Source organism: Zosterops lateralis (genome assembly GCF_965231275.1).
Source record: "Zosterops lateralis genome assembly, chromosome: 5".
In the NCBI taxonomy this organism is placed as follows: Eukaryota; Metazoa; Chordata; class Aves; order Passeriformes; family Zosteropidae; genus Zosterops; species Zosterops lateralis.
Window position 1 is genome coordinate 11,463,890 of NC_139766.1, and position 24,311 is coordinate 11,488,200.

A 24,311-nucleotide genomic window follows, 5' to 3' on the forward strand; every position below is an offset into this window, starting at 1 on the left:
TATAATCAGAGGAGGCTATGGCCTTTCTCTTCCTCTCCAGTTGGCAAGGACTATCTTCTCTCCCTGGGCTCTTAGAACAGCGCCACTGCATCTTTGATACAATCTGCTCTTATCAGAGAGGGCAGAACCAACAATCACTATCTTACACCAGCTGTGATTTAAAGACCTTCCCTGAGACTCTTAAAGACCTTCCCTAAGCTCTCATACAGCTTGCCCTTTGTCACAAGCTTCTGAGCACAAAGTAGATGAGTGACTTGCCCAGGCACAGTGAGGAAAATGTTATTTACACAATCTCATGCCCAGATCAGTAATGCTACCCATGCTCCAGGTACAGGGTGAGAGAGCAAATAATGTATCCCTATGTCCTCCTCTACTTTTGCAATGTGAGGAGAAATGCATCCCACATTTAATGACTTTTTATTAGAGAAGGACAAACCAGTATACTGGATGCAATTATTTGTTTTAAAATCTGGATCTGTCTAAGAGGCAGTTAGAGTCAGTGTTAGAGCAATCTAAGTTCTCCTGCTTATATCCAAATCATCACCACAAGGACATTTGGTGCAATGGACCATCTAAAGTTTTGCAGCTATTCATGGTTCACAACAAAAAAGTTACAGTTCTTTGTCATATGGGTACTGCAAAGATGCTGTTTCCACTAAAATCAAATGGTTATGCTTGTATTGACCATAATTGCATAAAGTCAGTTTGCTGAGAATCTAGCCAGGAGATATTTCATGAGTGTTTTTCTTTCTCTGCTGTTTCTGTTAAATAAAATAAAATAAAATAAAATAAAATAAAATAAAATAAAATAATAAAATCCCACACCATCAAAAAGTACCACCAAAAAACAAAACAAAACAAAAAACCCAAAACAACCAACCAACCACACTCCCCTCCAAAAAGGCCATCCTAAACCAAAACCAACCAAACAAAAACGAAACCCACCCCAAATCCACCACCAATTAAAATACCCCTTTGCATTCAGATCCTGAAGAATCATCTTACATTGTGTCTAAAGAAAGCAGCTGACAGAGCTGTCACCATGCCTCATAAATCTCACTCCTAAAAGATTTAGACGTTTTTTTCATCCAGCTTTTAACATGGTAACTTTGATTTTTTAATAGGGCTGAAAATGAAGAGAAGCTATGGGAACAGGGCAACTCAAACTGTGCATTCTTTATGACTCACTTTTAAGATTGCACAGGAACTTAGATAATCTGATTCAAGGAATTAAATTATCTTTCAAGAGTATGAGTGGTAACAAGAAACTATACAAGCTTTTGAAATCATGGTGACTCTTTAAGCACATCCTGACTACTAATCTGCTTTTCCATTTATTTTCCTTTTGAAGTTTTAAAGTATACTGGATACTATAACATGAGGAAATTCTGAGAGATGGTAGTTGGTCCACTAGACCTGACACATGCAATGATTCACATTAACAGACACTTACCCAGCACTAACACTGCTTTGCCAGTTTTATTTGCAAATCAGGAGAAACTGTTCAATGTTTAAATGCCAGGATAAATTGCACTATTAATGGACATTATCAACTGAACATAGCATCTTGACATCAATTCCTCTTAAAGTGAAAAACAAGTAGATTTTAAATTACACTATATTTTTATATAAGTGGACAGTTTTGCTGACTGCAAATAAACAGAGAAAGAATCTGACTTGTATACTTTCTCTTCTGACTAGTTTTAAAAACAATCCAAAAAGTACCTCTAAAGCAAAGAGAAATGATTATATACTTGTGTATCAATTGATAACATTTTCATTTGCATACCTCCAGTGGGGTCCTGGATTTCCATATGAACTAAATCAAGGTCCCCGTCAACTCCAGCAACAGCCCTGAGAACATAATATAATCGAGTTATGTAGAGCCAGCTACAGAATAGTAATTATGGGGATGGAAGAAAAGAGAGGAATTCATACTAACCAGCTTTAGAATTCTAGCTGGGAATAAAATAAACCTCATTTATAATGTCCTATTACTAACATCAATAAGGAAATTATTTTTTCTCCTCTTTACATTATGCTTTCCTCAAATTTCTTTAGAATCACTTCTACTAAAAAATGCATACATATAAAATCAATTGAAAAAAAAGAATAGAAATATGCATGAAATTAGGAAAAAACTTTATAATCATAAATTGATATATGCATACACAGATATGGAGACACTCACATGCACTTGCAAGCACTCTAGCATCTTTTTACAATTATGTTTAACATTTGAGACTACAAGGCAGATTTATTGCTAAAAAAGAGTTAGATTCCTTTCTTATTAGAAATATCTTAAACTTGACACATGATTTCCATAACAAATTGATGCATCTCTGGTTAGCATATTCAAGAGAAGAGTACATTCTGCTTTAACAAAGAAAATGAAAAATAATTTTGAGAAAAATATCCTGAGAAGGAAATTCAGTCAGAGTTGATCAAGGTACAGTTTAACTTTGTAAAGGTGTAATGGGAATACAGGATGATTTTCTCCCAATATCTCTCACGTCAAATATCCTCAGCCAAAAGATGAGTTTTCTACCCTCAGGGCTTCCATCCCAGCCTGGGAATGGCAGCCCCAGCTGTGCTTTTTTTCTGGCCCTTCTACTGTGATTAGTCAGGCAGATTCTGCAGAGCAAGCTTTGAGCTGGCAGTTGTGCTGTCACAACGTGAAGCAGAATCCAGCCCCACTCCCACATCACTTTTCTCAAGACCTCTCACTGGCAGGGCAAGAGTCCATCGAGTCAGAAAATGCAAGCTGAAGAGACACAAAGGAGATACATTGAGTGATAAAGTGCAGCTGGATGCAGATATTAAAATGGTCCATTAAGATACTTAAGAGAAAATGATCATTTTGATAAAATTATTAACAATCAAATGCAATAATGCTATACTTTGGACTGAAATTACATCATTGTTTAATGATTTTAGTAGCAGTGATTTATGAGGAGTGGTTAAAACTCAGACTCAGTAATTGGTGGCTCCTCGGGAACACAGGCCAGGGGGAAGAAACTGGATGATTTCCACTGCTGCACAACAACCAGAAATAATCATATATGCTGTTTTTCCCTAATAAGATAAATGATCAGTCCAAAGAAGGAAAAGGAGGGGGAGGGATGAGCCCTCTCCAAGTCATAAGATGTCAGAGAAACTCAGAGTGGGATTTATTTTTTTAGTAAATGCATAGAAAAATCTTGTTTTTATTAAGAATTCAATGTCTCAAACACAAACTATTTTAGCCTTTTGGAGGCAGTACATTAGGTTAGAGAAGGTTTTAGATCCACTGAGGTCTGATGAGAATACATATATGAGCAGAGGAAAGGGATCTGTGAACTTTTGTGCTGTGTGTGCTGTTATCTGTGTTTCTAGATAGCCACAATTCAAAATCAAACCTGTTATAACTCTGAACTCAGCAATTTAAGGGAAGAAAATGTTTGCTGAATATTTTACTTTTACTGTTGGACCTCAGGCAGCTAAACCAAAGAAACCTTTGGGTTGAGTTTTCTGAGCCTGGGCCTGATATGCTAATAAGCATCAATAATGCAAAGAAAGTTTTTGGGTACCTCTGAAATTCTTGTATATCTATAATTTATCACAAATTATTTCATAAGCACAGTTTGAGGTATTTGTCAATATCTTTACCTTCTCATCTTTATTTCAGCAGCTCAGAATTACAATGATCTCACTTCTATCATGCTCCTCCTAACCAAGGTAGCTGACACATGTAGATGGTTTCCAATGTAATTTTTTCAGTGAAAGAAGATGCAACTGATCCGTTTTAATAAAAACTGCAGAATGAAAATTTCCTACCCAGACTACTTTTCTCCTTTAGAGTTTTATAAATTATAATTATTTAATTAATTATAAATTAAGCAGAATATTGTGTTTTTCATTACTTCAATTGTAGTGATGAATTCTAGCAGCAGACACCATTTACTCAATGAAGATGTTATACCCTCAAAGTCTATTTTGAATGTCAGCTACAGAGCAGAGTTTCTGAACTCCAAAGTTCCTTTACCCAGCTTTACGAACACACAGGAATTCTTCTTCTTTCTTCTTTTATTGAAAAAAAGACCAAATCTCTTACAGCTGCTAAGAAAATCTCCAGAAGAGAGTATAACTAATATAGAGAATTTGAAGCTATATCCCTGAAGAATAAACTAATCTCATTCCAGTGGACTCCTCTGCCAACAGTACTTAAAAGATAATACTGTTATTTCACTTGTGCTTAAATCATGAACCAGAGGAAAAGTCTGTGATATTCTGCAGGCAAAACACAGACCAGGGCCCTCTGCCCAGCTTCTGAAAATAACAGGCAAACAAGGTGCATACAGGAACACAAAACCTATGTGGTCCTCTGAAAAGGAAAGCTCAGCTGTATAATTTTTCATATTGAGGGAGAAATGTAAGACAAAGCTGGGGGGTTTTTTCCATTTTCATTTACAAACTTACTACTACTACTACATAAGTGCATTGCACCAGTGTGAGCATTGTGTCCACACATCCATTCACAAGGACAGTTTACTGCTCCCCAGCTGGCTTTGGGATAGGAAGGACCTTTTCCGTCTTATAAAGCACAGATGCAATGGAGCCTGATAATCTGACAGCTTCTTCCTTCTTGGTTGACATTTCAGAATAAATTTTAATTATTTTCCCTCCAGACAGAAAAAGCACTTTCTTAGGAACTATCTCTTTTTCTCAATTTCAGTAGTGGTTGTTTTTTGGTTTGACTAAAATTCCCCCACTCTTCTCAGAGTACTTTGCAATTAAAATGTTCACACCTCAGCAGTCTGGGACCATTTGTTTGTTTAGTAGTTTTACTTAGGTAAATTCAGGGCTTTCTGGTTGACTTTTTTATGTTTTACCTTCAACTGCTGAGTTTTCCAATGAAATTCAGACTTTCAGATCAGACATGTCTTCCTCTAGGGAAAGAAATATTTCTTGACCAAGTGTACAGTGTGGGATAAAGCAAGTGCAACACCCCAACACCTCAGATCACATAACAGAGTGGTTACAACACTTCAGAATTAAAATAGCCCAATTTGGCTGCAGGGTGGTGTAAATACAAGCAGCCTCAATATGCTTCCTCCCTTCCCTGTGAACACAAGCTCCCATTATCTCCCCTGTGCTTGTCTGACATCATGTTGAGCCTCTTGGAGAAAATAGCTCTGCAGAATGTAATTTTAGAAATTTTTTTGAGAGATTAGTTTTCTTATGCATATGAGTTTTTTACACTTTACAGAAGTTCTCCTGAAAGATTAGCTGTTGTATGATCTAATTCTTCATAATTTTTGCCTTAGTGCTTCACCAGGTAATTTCACTGACCTTAACAGCATTATATCAGCTTGAAAATGGTGCAATGGAGGCAACTGAAAAGCCCTTTGCATTTGTCTTTGTAGGTGTATAAATGTATATTTCATGATACAACCATTAGATATTTTGTAGTTTTAAATAACCATACTGAAATTCTAAGAATTAGAATTTTCTGTTAAAAGTTTAATGGGAGACCTTTGGTATTATTTAATTTTTTTTTTTCTATACAGCTACCTCCCTTTTCCCCTAAATGCCGCAATATTTTCTTCCTCTAGTTCAGTGCAGCATTAGGATAACACCAATACTCACCTGAAATTTCAGTTACACACTATTCGTTTTTATTATCATGAATAGCAGTATTAAATTAATTATCACTGACATGTAACAGTACACATCTCAAAATGTGAATCATAAGCATCAATCCTTTCTATGAAGGGACTATGATTCAATTTTACTTCAAGCAGGAAACCCTTTGTTTCCAGTAGTCCAGGCTTATTTTGTAGGGTAGACATTGTCTGCAAACACTAATCAAGTACAGTCTGCTCTAGACATAGGTCTTCCCTATCTCCAGTGGATCCCTTCATTGCTAACATTTGATGCAGTTTATTTGGGTGAATATAACTGAAGAGACAACTTCAACCAGGACGTCTGAAAACAAAAACAAATCAAGACAAACATGCAGGAGCCTTCAATCAAAGGCCATCTGAAAACTTTCTGGGTTCCTCAATTTGCCCCTCTCATAATCTTGGAATACAAAGTTTTTCCAAAAAGTAACATTTTCCCCATTTATACTGACTGATTTCTAGCAATTGGCTAAAGGGCGCTGCCATGCTTAGAAAGCAGGTCAAAAGCATATAAATGTTTTCATTGAGTAGTTTAAAATTGCATTGTTTCTTGGTAAGCTGGTTACTCAGGAAGACAAAACTTTTATTTGATTCATATAACCCAAAAATACATCTGCTTATGACTGATTTGTATATTGCTAATGAATAACAGAGTAGGATAATGCCTCGCCATGGCCTTCACCACAGGCTGCAGGGGTGTCTTTGTCTCTGCTCTGGCACCTGGAGCATCTCTTCCCTCTCCTGCACTGACCTTGGTGGCTCACATATTCTCACCCCTTTCCCTTACACCTGTTGGGCACTTTTTACTCTTTCTTTAATCTGTTATCACAGAGGCACCACCAGCATCACTCACAGGCTCAGTTTGGCCAGGGGAGGGTTTTCCTTGGGGCTGCCGGGACTGGCTCTGTCTGACACGAGGGCAGCTCCTGGTCGCATCCACAGAATGCTCCTGCTACCAAACCTTGCCACATGAACCAGTCACACACATCATCACAGAGAACCAGAAACAAATTTTTTTCTAAGTGATTAAGTCAAACATAAGAATATCTGCCCATACAGATTCTTGGCTTTACACACAAGTGAAAAATTCAATGACAAAGGCTCAATGAAATCATCTTTGCATTTCTCTCAGGACATAACATGGCTGAAATTCTCCCTTTCACCTGACACTTGAACAGCCAGGCACCCGCTACATTTGACATAAATGGGTACAGCTGTGACTGAGTATCTGTGTGGAATTTCATTATGAGAACAGAACTTTATCCCCTGAGAACAAGTGCTTCATCAAAATAAACTCATCATTCTTTATTTTTATGTTCTTACCTCTCAAGAAAATTGAGAACCTCTAGCTAAAAATAAGAGCAAAATACCCATAGCATAGGATCCAAATATCTGAGTGAGTCAAGGATAAAGAATTCCTAAGGCTCCAGATAATCATAAAAGAAATGTGTTGGGCTTAATTCTCTGGTAATTACCAATTCATTTCTTACTGTCCCAGGGTATATTTTTGCTGGTGTAGACAGCTGATTCACAATCTATTCTTTGCTAATGTATTAGTAAGACCTATTTTGAGAAATCAAAAGGATTTCTCAATGCTACATAAGCCTTGGGGACTGAGAAGAATAGCAGCAGACCTAAAGGAATCCCAAACTCCACTACTCTTTCTTCTTCTCAAGGATTACCACATAATATGGCACTTTTTAAAATGGGCTTCATACACAAAATCAGTTATATACCATGTAATGGGTGGGTGTTTGATGTTTGGCTGCAATATTCATTCCATGCTACAAATACACTAAGAACGGAAAAAAAGCACTTATTGGTGCTATAACATCTCTTAAACAGCAATCATCACACTGGGGCAAATAGGCAGAAGTAAAACTGATCACAGCATGAGAAGTTTCTTAATTTTACAGAAAATGAAGTTGCTCAAAATAAATTTTTAAAAAATAAGGCTAATTAGTATTTATACAGAAATAAAACTTTTTTCTATATGCTGATACAATTTTTTAATTACAGTGTGACTTCGTATTTTATTTTATTGTTAGTTTCAAATCTACCTTTCGTGCTTTTGCTTTATATTCTTCTGGTTTTAGAATAGAATACAATAAACTATTCCAGTTGGAAGGCACTAACAACCCTCCAATCCTCCTGTCTGACCTATTTATCACTGACCAAAATTTAAAGCAAGTGGTTGATGGCATTGCCCAAATGTCTCTTAAACATTGACAGGCCTGGGGCATCAACCAGTTCTCTGGGAAGCCTCCTTTGTCTCCTAAAATGCTAGGAGAAGACAAACTCTTATGAAGGCTTAGTCAGCTTTCTTTTCCAAAAGAATAAATAAACAAATAGGAAAATCAGCTAGGACAGTGTAAGAAAAGATCACACTGTATCACAGAAGAAAGAAAATATTCTGTGCTCCTAAGTTAGAGATGGTTGTATACACTTTCCACTGATGCCAATAATATTTTCATTAGTTCCACTATCATGAAAGATCAAATTCCACACATTAAATCTAAAAAGATATTCAAGGAAGGATCAAGAATACTTGGAAAGCAAATAAAACCTAAAAGATGATATTAATATATTGCTTATAAATCTATAGTAAGTATCTGAACATAAATATTTAAAATACTCAGTCTCTACTGACCTTGCCTTAATATAAATACGTAACACATTCCATTAAATTAACTGTATTTAGATTTTCATTGAGCAAAACAAACAAAAAAAAGCTTTTTCAGGAAATGCAAGAAGATCTGGCTACTTCTGGAGGCAGAGAAAAAAATGGTTTTTTACAAAGCACAGGAAAATATTATGACTGATAATATTTGTAGCTACCAGACTAAAATAAAAATCTTAGGCTATATTATTAACCTCAGTGGCAAAGCTCAAATTGAAATCAAAGAGGAAACATCTGCTAAAGATCTGCCCAGTGAAATGTTCTTGGCACAACCAGCCACAATCAGCAAGAGACATGCCCTCAATTCATCAAGAGATGTACAATTAGTTTGACACAATATTTTTAACACATCAGATGTACGCTGACAGGAAAACAACACTAGACTTGGTGTCCTTACAGTCAAACTGTTACAAAGCCCAATCTGTTGAAAATGACACAAACACTTGTTTCTCTCTGGCACTCAGGTAATTTGGGTGACAAAGGGCATAAATACTGAGGAAAGCCTCACATGACAGACAAACTCCCACTGGAAAGCCATCATGTCCAACTCTCCACTCACAGCTGACTCTTTATATATTGCAAATTTCCATATGAGATAGAAGTAAAACACATATCTTTATGCTATGTAAGTTTATGAGAAGGATAATTTGGTAGTGATGCACTAACATCTGCTTCCAAACCCTTGCTGTTGCTGGCTATACAGTTTTTCAGAGAAATCACTCCAGTCTACACGTAGAAAAGCAGAAAAGAACCCCCTCGAAAATATTTCTACCAGTTATATATGTACAGACTCTTCAAATTTATAATTTTTATTTGTGAGGAATGTGACATTTATGAACAACCATGACTTTGAAGTACTACACTGGAGTTATTCCGATCAAATGATATAAGGAAACATAAGGATTCTGAAACAGCAAAATACAGCCTTAAATATTAAACATGTCCTTGTTGGCTTTAATCCTTACATAGAGAAAACAGTGACAGATTATCTGGGTTGGAGCAAAACTGACACATATTTCATTGGTTTTCTGTATTTTTCATAATTCAACTGTGCTAAGTGTCAGATGAGAAAAAAACTCCAATAAAAAAAGTCTGTGAGAGAGGCTGTCATTCTTATTTCTTACCTGTTACTGACTTGGATGGATTTTAGACTCCATGCATTTAAAAATATTTTTATTAAAGACAGATAACCATATGCCCTCATGATTTACATCCCATATAATCTTGCTAGGGAAGACTTGGTTATAAGTCAGACATGACATTTCTGACACACAATGCTACTTAAAAACAACTAAATCTTTCCACAGGGTACTTAAAAGACCTGCAAAGTGTATGGCCTATGAAACTCCACCTGCTGTGCAACAAATAAGCTGTTCAAGAGCTGTTCAAAGCTATACTTTGCAGGAGAAGTAAGCAGGAAGTGTCTGCTCAAGTGTCTGTTCAACTGTTTCAGCAGATAAAGTTGGGGCAAACTGAAATAAATCAGACAAATGTTCTATAACCCAATCATAGGCTACTTTTCTAAAATGATGGGCAGTAAGTTGGTTGCAGATTGAAAATGAGGCACTTAGAAGCGTGAAAAAGCTGGTGTATTGTGCTCAGGGCTAATGAGACCAGCAGGGCAGGTTAGGTCTTGTGCCCCCAGCTCTTTCAGACAGGGTTTGAAATGTCCACGCGTCTGCCCAGTCCTAACCTTCCCCCTGCCCAGCTTCAGCAGCAGCAGCATCAGCAGCAGCACAGGTGCCAGCACAACCTTGGACTCACCAAATTACACTTTGGGCAGTGGCCAATGTATCTGTAGATACCACAACACCTCTGTGTGCCTCGTAACCAGAAGTTTAGGTAGGTTTTGTTTTGTTGCTTTGTTTTACCCCAGGTGTGGCCAGGATGAGTATTTATTTCAAGACAAGAGTGAAACAACTATGTGAAAACCTGGGAGGGTCACAGATGAGAGGAAAATCAGGTATCTATTCCAATACTGGCACCACCCCCAGAAAACCACAAAATGCCACAGAAAGCCAGATATGCTTCCATAGACATATGGAAAATTATATATACTTTGCACAACTGACAAGGATCAGAGTCCATTTAGAAGTTAAAAGCCATTTAGGGAACACAAGTCTAGCATAGTATGACTTAAACCTGTAATTAAAAAATACATATTTAACATTGAAATTAAATGTGAAAGGTGGAAGTGAGCGTGAAATCGACCAATATAAAAAAATAAAATTAATTAAAACAGTATCAAATTTTTAATTTTGGTTTTAAAGAAGCTATACCATTTTCAAAATAATTTTAATTGTAAAATAAAGACACTAACTTACTTTTCAAACATTTTGTCAACCTGTTTAAATCACTTCTTAAATACTTTGGGAGACACATACACAATGTGAGATATCTGCACAATACTTGAACTGAAAATGAAATAATTAGATATATATGTCCTCATAATAAAGTCATATTTTTCACCAGCTTCCTTAGTAGTGCAAGTGGATATATGACTCCAGTTAGCAGGTATGATCCAGCCTCTTAAAAAAAAATTATAGGTCTTTTTTGCAAAAAGACTCCTCTCCTTTCAAAAGATCAATTTCACCAGTAAAATGGAGAGCAACTTCATTCTACATTGCAGCTTTCTTTAGTCTTGGGCTCCATAGATCCAGACCTATAACCCTTCCATGTGCTGATACTGAGTATGATCCCTGGCAGGAGTACGATTTTACCATAGAGGATACAGAAACATTACCATCATCTGCAAAGGATGCCAAAGCTCACACAGTCCCCATCCACACCTCTGTAAACATCTTCTTGGATGAGAATGAAATACTTTTGCTGTTTATTTTATTATTTCAAAAATAACAGGCTTCTTACCAAAAAAAATGATCTTTAGAAACTCGTTCCTGCAGAAGATTCCATTTTTTCCCCAAGTCAATAGATACATAAATCTAGAAAAAGAGAAAAAAAGGTGAAAAATTAGATGATAGGAAACTGATAATACTGTACATCTTCAAAGACAGGCCCTATATCACTATTAGAAAGATAGATTGTATACAAATTAAAAGGGGAAAAAAATGCCAAATAAACCCAAAAACACATTACCAGGAGCTCAGTACCTTGTTTTTCAGAGTAACAGCCTTTCATAGAGAAATTATTTTAAAATAACATCTGTAATAAAGAAAATTTTGCAACAATGACTTTTTGTTTACTGTGAAAACACAATTCATTTGGAGTCAGATTCTATTTTACCCTCAGCATGGTTACACAAGAGGGATGGTAAAAGGGCACTTCTTCTTCCCATTCATTGACCAAAGAAGCACACATGTTTCCTTTATGCTTCAAGCCTTAATGCCATCAAAAATACTTAAGCCAGGAAGTCAGTGGATTTAAAACTCTGCTAAAAGAGGACCAAAATATAGTACAGAAATGCTTAAGAGATTTGATTACAGATGCAGTTGTGGGGTTGCTCCACAGACACTAATTTGTAACCCATGAGAAGTGGTCCTTCAGCACTGAGGCAGAAGATGCCCTGGAGGAGAAGGATTCCAGCTCCACCTTCTCTATGAACAGTTCCCCTCTGGTAAAAAAAATAAAATGCTAATGAAATGGATGGATATCAAGAGTGCAGATGAAAGATGTTTTCTCCCAGAATAACGTGGGATCTAAAATAGCTCTTAAAAAATCTCCTTCCTTTAGCATTTGCCTTCAAAATATGTTTCCTGTTGTTAAAATAGGAAGTTTCTATCAGACTTCTAAAAGACAGATTTAAAGCCCCCCGCTGTCTGCATGCATTTCTTATTTGATCCAATTTACATAAGATGGGTTTTCTCTTGATATCTCTAATAAGGGGGAAAAATTGGCAAGTAAAACTGTTCTTCTCTGATGTAGAAGTCACCAATTCAGTAACTGAGCGTTCTGGGGGAAAGTATCTTATAAGGAGTATTAAGGAATGTTTATGTTTTAAAATGACAGGTTTAATGACAAAAGATAAAAAAACCCAGCAGTTATGTACTATCTTCTACCACAGAAAAATGGCAATATTAATATGCAAAGATAAAGGTTGAGGTAATGTAGCGTAAACTACATGGGTAAATTTGATGAAGTTTGAATTAGAGATAGAAGAGAATTTCCCAGTTACTCTGCATTCCACAATGACTGGGCTTTCTCCCATTGCACACTTGATTAAAGTAGATAGACCACAGGGTAGGAAACTACAATGAGGACTCAGACTACTTACTGCAGTATTGACCCAGTCAATGCACAGACAGTGTCTTAGTTTGAAAAGACAGGAGTCTGTAAAGGAAGGCAAAAGCCTCCTGTGAAGTGGGAAAGGTAAACCCCCTCCCTCCCTCCGAATTACCACAATTTCAAAATAAAAAAAAAAAACAGCTCTCAGGCAAAGGTATGGGAATGGGAATAATAGTTATTTACTAGAAAAAACTAAAATAGAAAAAAAAACAACAAATGTAATTAGTACAAACAAAACTACTGATACAGTCAGAAAACCTGACACCCTGAGGAGTCAGGGTGTTGGTAAAAGTCCAGTTGGATGGTGGCTGTGCCTCCTGCAGTGGCAGATGAAATGCTGCTGAAGCAGAGATCCTGTAGAAGGGTATAGTTCTCTGTGAAGGTCTGGTGATAGAGTAGATGGGCCCGGTCCTCCTCTGAGAATCCAGCAGGGAAGAAGCTGCTTCTCTGGGAATCCAGCGAAGATGGCTGCTCCTCTGGGAATCCAGTGAAGAAAAACTGGGCCGATGGCTTAGACCAAGCTTATTTTATGCAGGTAGGAATGCTTGGTTCCTCCTTCTGGGTGGAGCATCTCACAATGGGATGATGTACCTTATCAGTCATGCAGTGAGTCACTTAATGGCCCATTAGCAGGAGGCATCTCCCCGGAGGGAGACATTGTTCTTGGAAGAGATAAGATAACTGCCCCCCACCTCCAACAGATGGCAAATAGAATACATTCTTATCTCACAAATCCAGGACATTATCCACCCCTTATTCTATTTCCATCTGCATCACAATGAAATCTTACACCCATTTCTCACTTAAGACTAGGTTTCCTTGTGGTACACAACGGGTTTCTCCATCTTTCTGCATTACCCACCAAGTATAACCAGGTCCTTGAGCAAAAACAATCCCACGGATGGGTTTGTCTCTGCCTGAGGTGGGATTAATCCAAACAGTTTTTCCTAAAATACCTTTCATATGTACCACAGGGACTTTATCTCCATCTACTGTGTGCACGGGTTCAGACTGGGCAGGACCAGCTCGATTGATGGACCCTCGGGTGTTGACCATCCAGGTTGCTTTTGCCAGGTTCATTTCCCAGTTTCTAAAAGTTCCACCACCAAGTGCCTTCAGGGTGGTCTTAAGGAGTCTGTTGCACCGTTCAACTTTGCCGGCAGCTGGAGCATGATAGGGAATATGATATATCCATTCGATACCATGTTCTCTGGCCCAGGTGTTGATAAGGCTGTTCTTGAAATGGGTTCCGTTGTCCGACTCTATTCTCTCAGGGGTGCCATGTCTCCACAGGACTTGCTTTTCTAGGCCTAAGATGGTGTTCCGGGCGGTGGCATGAGGCACAGGGTAGGTCTCTAGCCATCCAGTGGTGGCTTCCACCATGGTCAGCACGTAGCGCTTGCCTTGGCGTGTCTGGGGCAGTGTGATGTAGTCTATCTGCCAGGCCTCCCCATACTTGTACTTGGACCACCGTCCACCATACCATAGGGGCTTCACCCGCTTGGCCTGTTTGATGGCAGCACACGTCTCACAGTCATGGATAACCTGAGAAATGCTGTCCATGGTTAGGTCTACCCCTCGGTCTCGTGCCCACTTGTAGGTGGCATCTCTGCCCTGATGACCTGACGCATCATGGGCCCATCGAGCCAGGAACAACTCCCCCTTATGGTGCCAATCTAGGTCTATCTTTGACACCTCTATTCTTGCTGCCTGATCTACTTGCTCGTTGTTTCGGTGCTCCTCATTAGCCCGACTTTTGGGGACATGGGCATCTACATGACGGACTTTCACTGTTAGTTTCTCCACCCGAGAGGCAATGTCTTTCCATATATCAGCAGCCCAGATGGGTTTTCCTCTGCGCTGCCAGTTGGCCTTTCTCCACCTTCCCAGCCACCCCCACAGAGCATTGGCTACCATCCACGAATCGGTGTAAAGGTAGAGCCTTGGCCACTTCTCCCTTTCAGCAATGTCCAGGGCCAGCTGAACAGCCTTGAGCTCAGCGAGTTGGCTCGATCCACCTTCTCCTTCGGTAGCCTGTGCAACCTGTCGTGTGGGGCTCCATACAGCTGCTTTCCACTTTCGGTTTATCCCTACGATGCGACAAGAACCGTCAGTGAAAAGAGCGTAGCATGTTTCCTCTGCTGGTAGTTGGTTATATGGTGGCGCTTCTTCAGCCCTTGTCACTTGTTCCTGTTCCTCATCATCAGTGAGACCGAAGTTTTCACCTTCCGGCCAGTTCGTAATTATCTCTAAAATCCCAGGGCGATTCGGATTTCCAATACGGGCACGCTGGGTGATAAGGGCAATCCATTTGCTCCATGTAGCATCAGTGGCATGGTGGGTAGTGGGAACCTTTCCTTTGAACATCCAGCCCAGCACCGGGAGTCGGGGTGCCAGGAGGAGTTGTGCTTCCGTGCCAATCACCTCCGAGGCGGCTTGAACTCCTTCATAGGCAGCCAAGATTTCTTTCTCTGTTGGGGTGTAGTTGGCTTCGGACCCTCTGTAACCTCGGCTCCAGAATCCCAAGGGTCGGCCTCGAGTCTCACCAGGCACCTTCTGCCAAAGGCTCCAGGACAAGCCATTGTTCCCGGCTGCAGAGTAGAGCACGTTCTTCACCTCTGGTCCCGTCCTGACTGGGCCAAGGGCTACCGCATGAGCAATCTCCTGCTTGATCTGGGTGAAGGCTTGCTGCTGTTCAGGGCCCCAGTGGAAATCGTTCTTCTTGCGGGTAACCAGGTAGAGAGGGCTCACAATCTGGCTATACTCGGGAATGTGCATTCTCCAAAATCCTATGGCACCCAGGAAAGCTTGTGTTTCCTTTTTGCTGGTCGGTGGAGACATCGCCGTGATCTTGTTGATGACCTCAGTGGGAATCTGGCGGCGTCCATCTTGCCATTTCACTCCAAGGAACTGGATCTCTCGGGCAGGTCCTTTGACTTTGCTCTTCTTAATGGCGAAACCGGCTTTCAGGAGAATCTGGATGATTTTTTCTCCTTTCTCAAACACCTCTGCCACTGTGCTCCCCCACACAATGATGTCATCGATGTATTGCAGGTGTTCTGGAGCCTCACCCTTCTCCAGTGCAGTCTGGATCAGTCCATGGCAGATGGTGGGGCTGTGTTTCCACCCCTGGGGCAGTCGGTTCCAGGTGTACTGCACACCTCTCCACGTGAAAGCAAACTGAGGCCTGCATTCTGCTGCCAGAGGAATGGAGAAAAACGCGTTAGCAATGTCAATAGTGGCATACCACTTTGCTGCTTTGGACTCCAGCTCGTACTGGAGTTCCAGCATGTCCGGCACGGCAGCGCTCAGCGGTGGAGTCACTTCATTCAAGCCACGGTAGTCCACAGTCAATCTCCATTCTCTGTCGGATTTGCGCACAGGCCAGATGGGGCTGTTGAAGGGTGAGTGAGTTTTGCTGACCACCCCTTGGCTCTCCAGCTCACGAATCATCCGGTGGATGGGGATCACAGCATCTCGATCTGTCCGATATTGCCGGCGGTGCACTGTTGAGGTCGCAATTGGCACACGTTGCTCTTCCACCCTCAGGAGTCCTACTGCAGACGGGTTCTCTGATAATCCAGGCAAGGTGTTCAACTGCTTAATGTTCTCTGCCTCTACAGCAGCTATTCCAAAAGCCCACCTGAGTCCCTTTGGGTCTTTGTAATAGCCGTTCCGGAGAAAGTCTATGCCTAGAATACATGGAGCGTCTGGGCCGGTCACAATAGAATGTTTCTTCCACTCCTTCCCGGTCAGGCTCACCTCGGCTTCCACCAGGGTCAGTTGCTGAGATCCCCCTGTCACACCAGCAATGGAAACAGCCTCTGCCCCCACCTGTCCCGATGGTATTAAAGTACACTGCGCACCAGTATCAACTAAAGCATCATATTTTTGTGGCTCTGATGTGCCAGGCCATCGGATCCACACTGTCCAGAAGATCCGGTTTTCCCGTGCCTCTCCCTGGCTAGAGACAGGGCACCTCTAACACTGGTTATTATTCCCTTCCTGGGCATACATACTAGAGGTTCCTTCAAGGGGATCTGACACATCATACCCGGCAGCTCGGTCATGGGAGGTCGAGGCTACCTTCACCTTGGTGGAAGTTCCTCGGTTAGAGTTTCCCTCTTTGAGCTGACGCACCCGTGCTGCCAGGACAGAGGTGGGTTTCCCATCCCACCTACCCATGTCTTCCCCATGGTCACGCAGGAAGAACCACAAATTGGCCCTTGGGGTGTACCCTCTGTCTCTAGCTGGGGAATGTTGGGCACTGAATTTGGGGCCTGTAACTCGCACAGGGGCTGCATAAACTTTCTTCATCTCCTCCCTCATCTCCTCTTTGAACTCCTTAATCACAGCTGAGATATGAGCCTGCATTGGGCCATTGATCATGCTCTCATAATTCCTCAGCTTGTTGGCAACAGAACCCACGGTCTTTCGGTTAGTATCTGCATCAATTGTTGCAATAAAAGTGGTGTATTGAGATGGCCCAAGGTTTGCTAGGCTCCACAGCATTTGCCCTGTGCACCTGACTTTGTCGGGGTCATTGTCATGCTGTCCATCCCTCCCGAAGAGTACCTCCAATATTGCTACTTCCCTCAGCTGTTGGATCCCTTCCTCAAGGGTCTTCCAGCGCATCCTATGGTGGTGCTCCTGCATTCTTTCCCTGTGGACAAACCTCTCTCTGACACTCATTAAAAGCCGCTCCCAGAGAGAAAGAGACCCTGGCTCCCTTACAAAAATCTGATTCATACCTGAGTCCTGGGTCAAGGGTCCCAAGTTCCTTGCCTCACCACCATCCAGCTGCACGCCTGTACCCATAAGATCCCAGACCCGGAGTAACCAGGTAGTATAAGCCTCACGTCCCCGTCGCACAATATCTTTGTGCAGGTTACGGAGACTTTCGTACCTCAGGGACTCGGTGATGATTGCAACCTCTGGCTCCCCTGTGGGTTGTGAGGTTCCTCCATTCCTATCCTTATCTGGGTGCTCAGCTTTCATCTTAGACCTCCTTGTTTCTACCGGGGCAACTGCTGCTGGCTGTGACTGCCTTTGTGGTTCGGCTGGACCCTGGACAGTTGTAACACCTGTGGGTTCCACTGCTGTACTATTTGGCTGTCCCTCTTGAAGGCAAAGTGAGGGTTTCTCAATAGCTGGGGAAATGCACTCCTTCAGCATCTGACTCATCTCCTTAACCAGAACCCCCACCCAATCTGGGTGGTTCATTTCTGAGACAGACTGTGGGGCAGGGTCAGGCTCTGGAACAGCAGCATCTCTAGTCTCTGGGGCAGGTGTCAGGGTAGTTCTCCATGTTAATCTTCCCTTATCTCTGAGTGCTAAATATAACAGGCATATCAACAACACCACCCATTGTATGACATCATTAGCATTCAGAGTGGATCTTAACCCTTCAAAAACTGGTGGAGCAGACCCAAAAAGATGGTTAAAAGGTTGGGAGAAAATCTCCCCTGGTGTCATTTCTTCACAATAGGTACCATTATTAAGGTAACCCCAAAAACACACAGTTAGTGTATGATAGCTCTGAATCCATGTACCTGCCTTCCAGAGGAACTTAAAGATCCATGAATTCCTCACCTTATTAACCCATAAGCCAAACTGGATAACAGCCACAGTAGCCTTAGTTATAGGACCCATATCTAGATAAGGGCCTGCAAATGGGAGAAATACAGCCACGATCACGTGCCACCCAAACCAAGGTAAGCTAGACCACATGGTGACACTCAAAGATGTTTCTATATCAGTACACACAATTAGATTACTTAAGAACTATTATTCCCTTTTTCCTTTCAATGCCCTCGAGCCCCACGTTGGGCGCCAAGATCTGTCTTAGTTTGAAAAGACAGGAGTCTGTAAAGGAAGGCAAAAGCCTCCTGTGAAGTGGGAAAGGTAAACCCCCTCCCTCCCTCCGAATTACCACAATTTCAAAATAAAAAAAAAAAACAGCTCTCAGGCAAAGGTATGGGAATGGGAATAATAGTTATTTACTAGAAAAAACTAAAATAGAAAAAAAAACAACAAATGTAATTAGTACAAACAAAACTACTGATACAGTCAGAAAACCTGACACCCTGAGGAGTCAGGGTGTTGGTAAAAGTCCAGTTGGATGGTGGCTGTGCCTCCTGCAGTGGCAGATGAAATGCTGCTGAAGCAGAGATCCTGTAGAAGGGTATAGTTCTCTGTGAAGGTCTGGTGATAGAGTAGATGGGCCCGGTCCTCCTCTGAGAATCCAGCAGGGAAGAAGCTGCTTCTCTGGGAATCCAGCGAAGATGGCTGCTCCTCTGGGAATCCAGTGAAGAAAAACTGGGCCGATGGCTTAGACCAAGCTTATTTTATGCAGGTAGGAATGCTTGGTTCCTCCTTCTGGGTGGAGCATCTCACAATGGGATGATGTACCTTATCAGTCATGCAGTGAGTCACTTAATGGCCCATTAGCAGGAGGCATCTCCCCGGAGGGAGACATTGTTCTTGGAAGAGATAAGATAACTGCCCCCCACCTCCAACAGATGGCAAATAGAATACATTCTTATCTCACAAATCCAGGACAGACAGAAATGATCAGGGATCAAAAATTCTTCATCCTCAGAGCTAAATGACAGGGCTGCAGAGCCAGGTTGCTGATTTGCCTGCTAAATTTCTGGTATGAATTTAATGTGGTTTAGGATTCGCTGCAACCAGGGTATTTTATAACATCCTGCTCTGAGCAACCTCCTTGCAGGGATGGATGTGGCTGTGAATGACTGGACTGTGCAGGGTAAAGAACCTAAGTTGCTTACTTCTTCAAACACTTGTCACCACAGGCATTGCAGAAAAGATAACCACTGGAGTCACCTTTTTTCTAAAGAGTCCCTGCTCACCAGGTAACCACCCTCAGTACACTGCTTAGATCTGGGACAGATGACCATTTAATGCACTATGCTAACCCTGCTGTCTAAGCTGCAAAGAAAGCCAAGAATTCAGAAGTTCCTGGCAAGAGGGAAGAGAACTATTTAGGACAAGGGACAACACCGGCACATGAACAAAAGGATATATTTGTGTCATCAAGGAATTTCAGAAGAAAATGAAAGATTTTTGCACTTTGAACAGTGAGGCCTGTACAAGAGAAGTCAAAGGCCAAACCAAATCCACCCCCTCTCCCCCAAACCCAAACAACCTGCTCATACACACATTTCAGATTGAAGTCTAGGAGCTTACGAGTGAACACTTTGGCTTTCTGCAGGGGGAAGAAGCCCTGCAATCTTATTGTAAGGGACAGTGAAGTAGGACTAATAGGGCATATTCAAACTGAAATGAATTTTTAACTGGCACAGTATTTGAAATAGATAAAAAATAACACATAACTAACTTACATACACATTGAACTTTTTGTAATAAAAAAACTCAAGTGACCCATATGTATTCTGTTTTCCAACAGAAAACTATTAAATGAGATTAGATGGGATGTTAAAACAGTTTTTTTAGTGGACAGTTAAAATCTTTGGCTGAAGCAAACAGATCTAATAGGTCTTATAATTCTGCTTATTCTCACTTGTGCAATAAATGTATGGAAAAGCTTTTTTAAAAATATTGAAAATATTGTTCTGCTTTGCCATTATTTCATCCCTTCTGCTTCCAAATGAACAATTAAAATCTATTGCATCCTTGACATTTTTTTAAAAAATATAGAAGCATTTATGTAGGCTCAGCAAATAGATGATTGTTATTCATTATAACTGAGAGGTAGCCAGAAAAACAGCATATAGATTTGAGGCAGTAAATGGATTAATCCAACCACATTGACTGGATTTGCATTCATTTATGGTGTCAGCTAGAGGCTAGAGATTTATTTAAACAGCATCTAGGGTTCTGAATGAAAGAACAATGCATATCTTGCAATATGAAATAAGCCCTAAATCAAATCAAAAGCTGTGAGAAAGTCCATGATGCTCCAGTAACAAAGAAGCCTTGCTGACTGCTATTTATGAAGGACCTGATTCCTGGCATGCCTTGCAGTATCCAAAGTGCCTTTGTGAGAAATCATTTCAGTAACAGGAGCTAATGGTTTCTCCTTAGTTTTAGATTGTGTTACATTCTTTTGGGGAAGGTAACGTTACTAAACTCAAAAACCTAGAGTATACTGACTCTTCAGGGCAATTTCAGACCAACGTTATCTTGCAAGATCATTGATTTTAGTACAGTGACCTTTTCTTGTGTCAAGCTGCAATTTTGATTTTCAACTCCTTCTCTGCTGACATCACTTTATCTTCCTCTCTCTTCTAGGCCAAATATATCAGATTCCATAGAAAACATAAGCAGGTTACTGACCCAGTTATAGTCAAAAGCATCCTTCATTCCTACACATCCAAGGTAAAGATGTAAGACTTGTCAAGGAAGTCTTTATGGTTGACTCTTTTTAGTGTCATTGAAAACCTGAGAAAAGTCCATCAGATTACCTGACTCTCCCAGCTACTCCTGCAGAACTATTCCTTACTGATTTTTTTTTCCTTTGTTTCTTTGGTCCAGTCACATTTTAAGCACGGTAAATAGTAGCACCACTCCTTTTCAGAGATTGTCCAAGTATGAAACTCCTGACAATCTTCCTAACTTGCTTAATTCATCAAAACACACACCAACTGCTTCACTTTGTGCTTCTATCTCCTGCTCTCTTCTGACAAATTCGTCTACCCAATTGTTGTGGGCTGGACAACTTGTTCAATACACTCTGGACTTTTATACTTCATGATTCTGCCATTCTGTAACTATAAAAAATTCAGTAATCATATCTACTCAGGAACAAAAGTCAAACTGAAAAAAGATATTTTCACATCAAAGGCTTTTCTTTACTTCAGGCTTCCCTGAAGTATTTTATTTACATAACATGCATTAAAATTATTTTTATTGTGTTAGGATTTTAAATCAAAGCTAAGTAAAATATTTAGTGTAATTTGTGACTTTGTTTGGTTTGCTATGTTTTTTATTCTAGTTCTATCCTTATTTGCAAATACCTGTAAACATGAATTGCTTTGGGATCAGCTGTTAACTTGTATATTCAAAAACATGTCCAAAAGGATGACTTGATAGAACATCACTGGAATCAGTGCAGTATTTGGCTGCAGTATGTGCAACTTCTCTGACTTATCTCACCACCTAAATATCCACTTTCTGTGAGGTATGATGAGGGTAAAACAGACTGGAGTTAACCAATTTCAGTTTAAAACAGGAGTAGTGGTGGAAGTGAGTCAAGGCTGCTACCAGGACCAGAATGACAGTGAGTTTGCAGCTGCAGCTTTGGCACTGTGAAGAAGAGATGAGCTACACACTTCCAGATGGTGTGCACACTCATCAGTGCTTAGCCCAACCCACCCAGAAAATTGACTTCACAGTTTACCCAGAAAAAAAATCTGAAAGAGGCAAAGAAATTTACAAACATGAGCAGCTCCTGAATCTGCAAGTGGTATAAAGCCATCATAAGGGAGATAATTATTCTACATTTCTATAGAGTCACTGATTCCACAAATCCTATTCTGCTATATGAGGTTGCAGTTTGTTTTGTATGAGTTTATTTTATATCCTGTGAATAGCCTTTGGAGGCAATATTTTAACTCCATTAACTTTCTACTTTACTATAAATCCGTTATGGTCACTTTCTAGGGAGGAGCATGTTTCACTATTATTTAACTGCATTATGCAGAAGGATAAATAAATATTCCCGGTATTCATATCAACTGAAAATGCTAGGATTGAAACTACCATAACCACAAAGACTTGGACATTATTAAAATAAGTATTTAAATAAATCTCAAAACCACTATAAGATTTCCTTCTGGGCAATTGTTGTTTCATAAAGCCAAACACTAATCAGCATGTCAGAACTGCTATATATAATCTTAATTGAGTAATTCCTAAATTTCAAAGAAATGCAGTATCTTCAAGACTTACCTTGCCTTCCTTGGTATAAGCAAGTACTTTATCTTCTTCTTTTGGGTGAAAAAGGAGAGTTTCCACAAAGAAAGAGATGGGTTGTTTCTGGAAAGTGGCTCCTTCATCTGTGCTTATGAAAAGGCTTTGGTCATGGTCGTTATGGGAAGAACTTACAAGAATTATCTAAAAGACAAAAACAACAACATACTTTCAGAAGCCTGATTTCTCTATAACAGACAACACAGCCTTATTTCTTTTGTGTAAATGTCAGATTTTGTTCACACCTAACCTTACTGCAGTATCAAAATTCTGAAGACAAGAAACTCAAATCACCTAAGAGATATGAATTGAAAAATTTTATTAATCTTCCCTGACCAAATCAGTGAATGTTACATTCTATAACTTCTCTTGCAATCCACACCAAACTGATTATGGTCCTCATCTTTCCTCAGAATGACTGTCTTGGGTTTTGGTGCTTGTACAAGGTTCATGAGGCCACAATATAAAATCTCCAGACTAGCAAAAAAAACCCCAAAACAAACTAGTAATGACTTATTTTAACACATCCATATGAACACATCCATATGAACACATCTCTTATGTAGTGAGGCTACTAATTGTAAAAATAATCATTGCCATAGCAGAAGAATGACCAAGGAGAAAGAACTTCTTTATAATATTTCTCCATTGTTTCACCATTCTCCTCTTCCTGACATATTTTGAATAAAAAGGCAATTCACTTTGATGCAGAAGAATATGCCAATAAATTATTTGCATTTCCTTTTCAGGTCCAAACAATGCCTTGACTCAAGATAATATCTTGAGCTGTCTCCTTGTGTGACCTTTATGTCAAGCTTTAAGCAACAAGCAAATTCTCCCCACATAATTTAGTCAGAATTTCATTCATTTCAACTTCTTCACCTTTTGCTATAACATCATGGTTCTAAAACTGCCAATGTGAATATCCATTTTGATTGTTTTTCCAGATCAAAAGGGTCCAGTTGGCATTAAAAAATATGCCTTTATCAACTGATAGCCTGCAAACAAACTGGATTTTCAAAGTCCAGCTGGGCTCTCTCTCGCTCACAGTTCAAAACCAATTAAAAAAGAAATCCTTAATTCAAAATGTATTTAGAATATTCAGTAAATGGTGCAGAAAACACCACAGAATACTGATCACTGTGATACAGTGACTGTAAATTGCTTACAGAGATAAATGGCAATGAGCTATGCAAACAGAATTACAATAATGTGAACATAGAGAAGGAAAGAGATTAACAAAAACAGTATAATTTTTATGTAGTCACTTTTTTAGAGCAGAGCTGAAGCAAAAGTTTTTGAAACTTCTAATGAATTTAATGAATTATACAGCCATGACAGCTGGGCTGAGCTTTTACTGCAATTGGTTTTGGGGGGAAAACTATAAACTCAACATTTATAGATGTTCCAATTCGACAAGTAACTTAAGCATGTGCACTTGTCCTTGAAGCACATACACAATTACATAATTACAAGGGCTTTCATATACCACAAATGGGGCACTTATTGAAGGACATTGTTGAGCAAGAGAAACAACTGCAGATACTTCAGGGTTCATGGTCCTGTGCTGAAATTCCACACTAAAGCATAAATTAAGGGAAATCTACTCCATTAGCTGTGTGACTAGGTCAGTAAGAAGAGCAAAATAATAACCCATTACGTTGTTATAATCTTGTATTTTTTAATGATATAATTTGCCCAAGAGTAGGAAACTGACATTTTTATTGGAAAGCTTCTGTAAATGACATCTTCACAAATGCCTTCTCTTATTT

At 40.0% G+C, this 24,311-nt stretch overlaps 1 protein-coding gene across 2 annotated transcripts in view; it reads right to left on the minus strand.

The window, feature by feature from the left end:
• The window catches only part of SORCS2 (sortilin related VPS10 domain containing receptor 2), a gene marked incomplete at its 5' end in the record, with an annotated part of 544,971 nt that overhangs the window by 89,781 nt on the left and 430,879 nt on the right, over positions 1–24,311 (minus strand). For both annotated transcript variants that reach the window (XM_083862198.1, XM_083862199.1), the window contains 3 exons: positions 1,790–1,854; positions 11,212–11,285; positions 22,519–22,683. In XM_083862198.1, the coding sequence (XP_083718324.1) occupies positions 1,790–1,854; positions 11,212–11,285; positions 22,519–22,683 (304 nt within the window). The remainder of the gene's footprint in view (positions 1–1,789; positions 1,855–11,211; positions 11,286–22,518; positions 22,684–24,311) is intronic.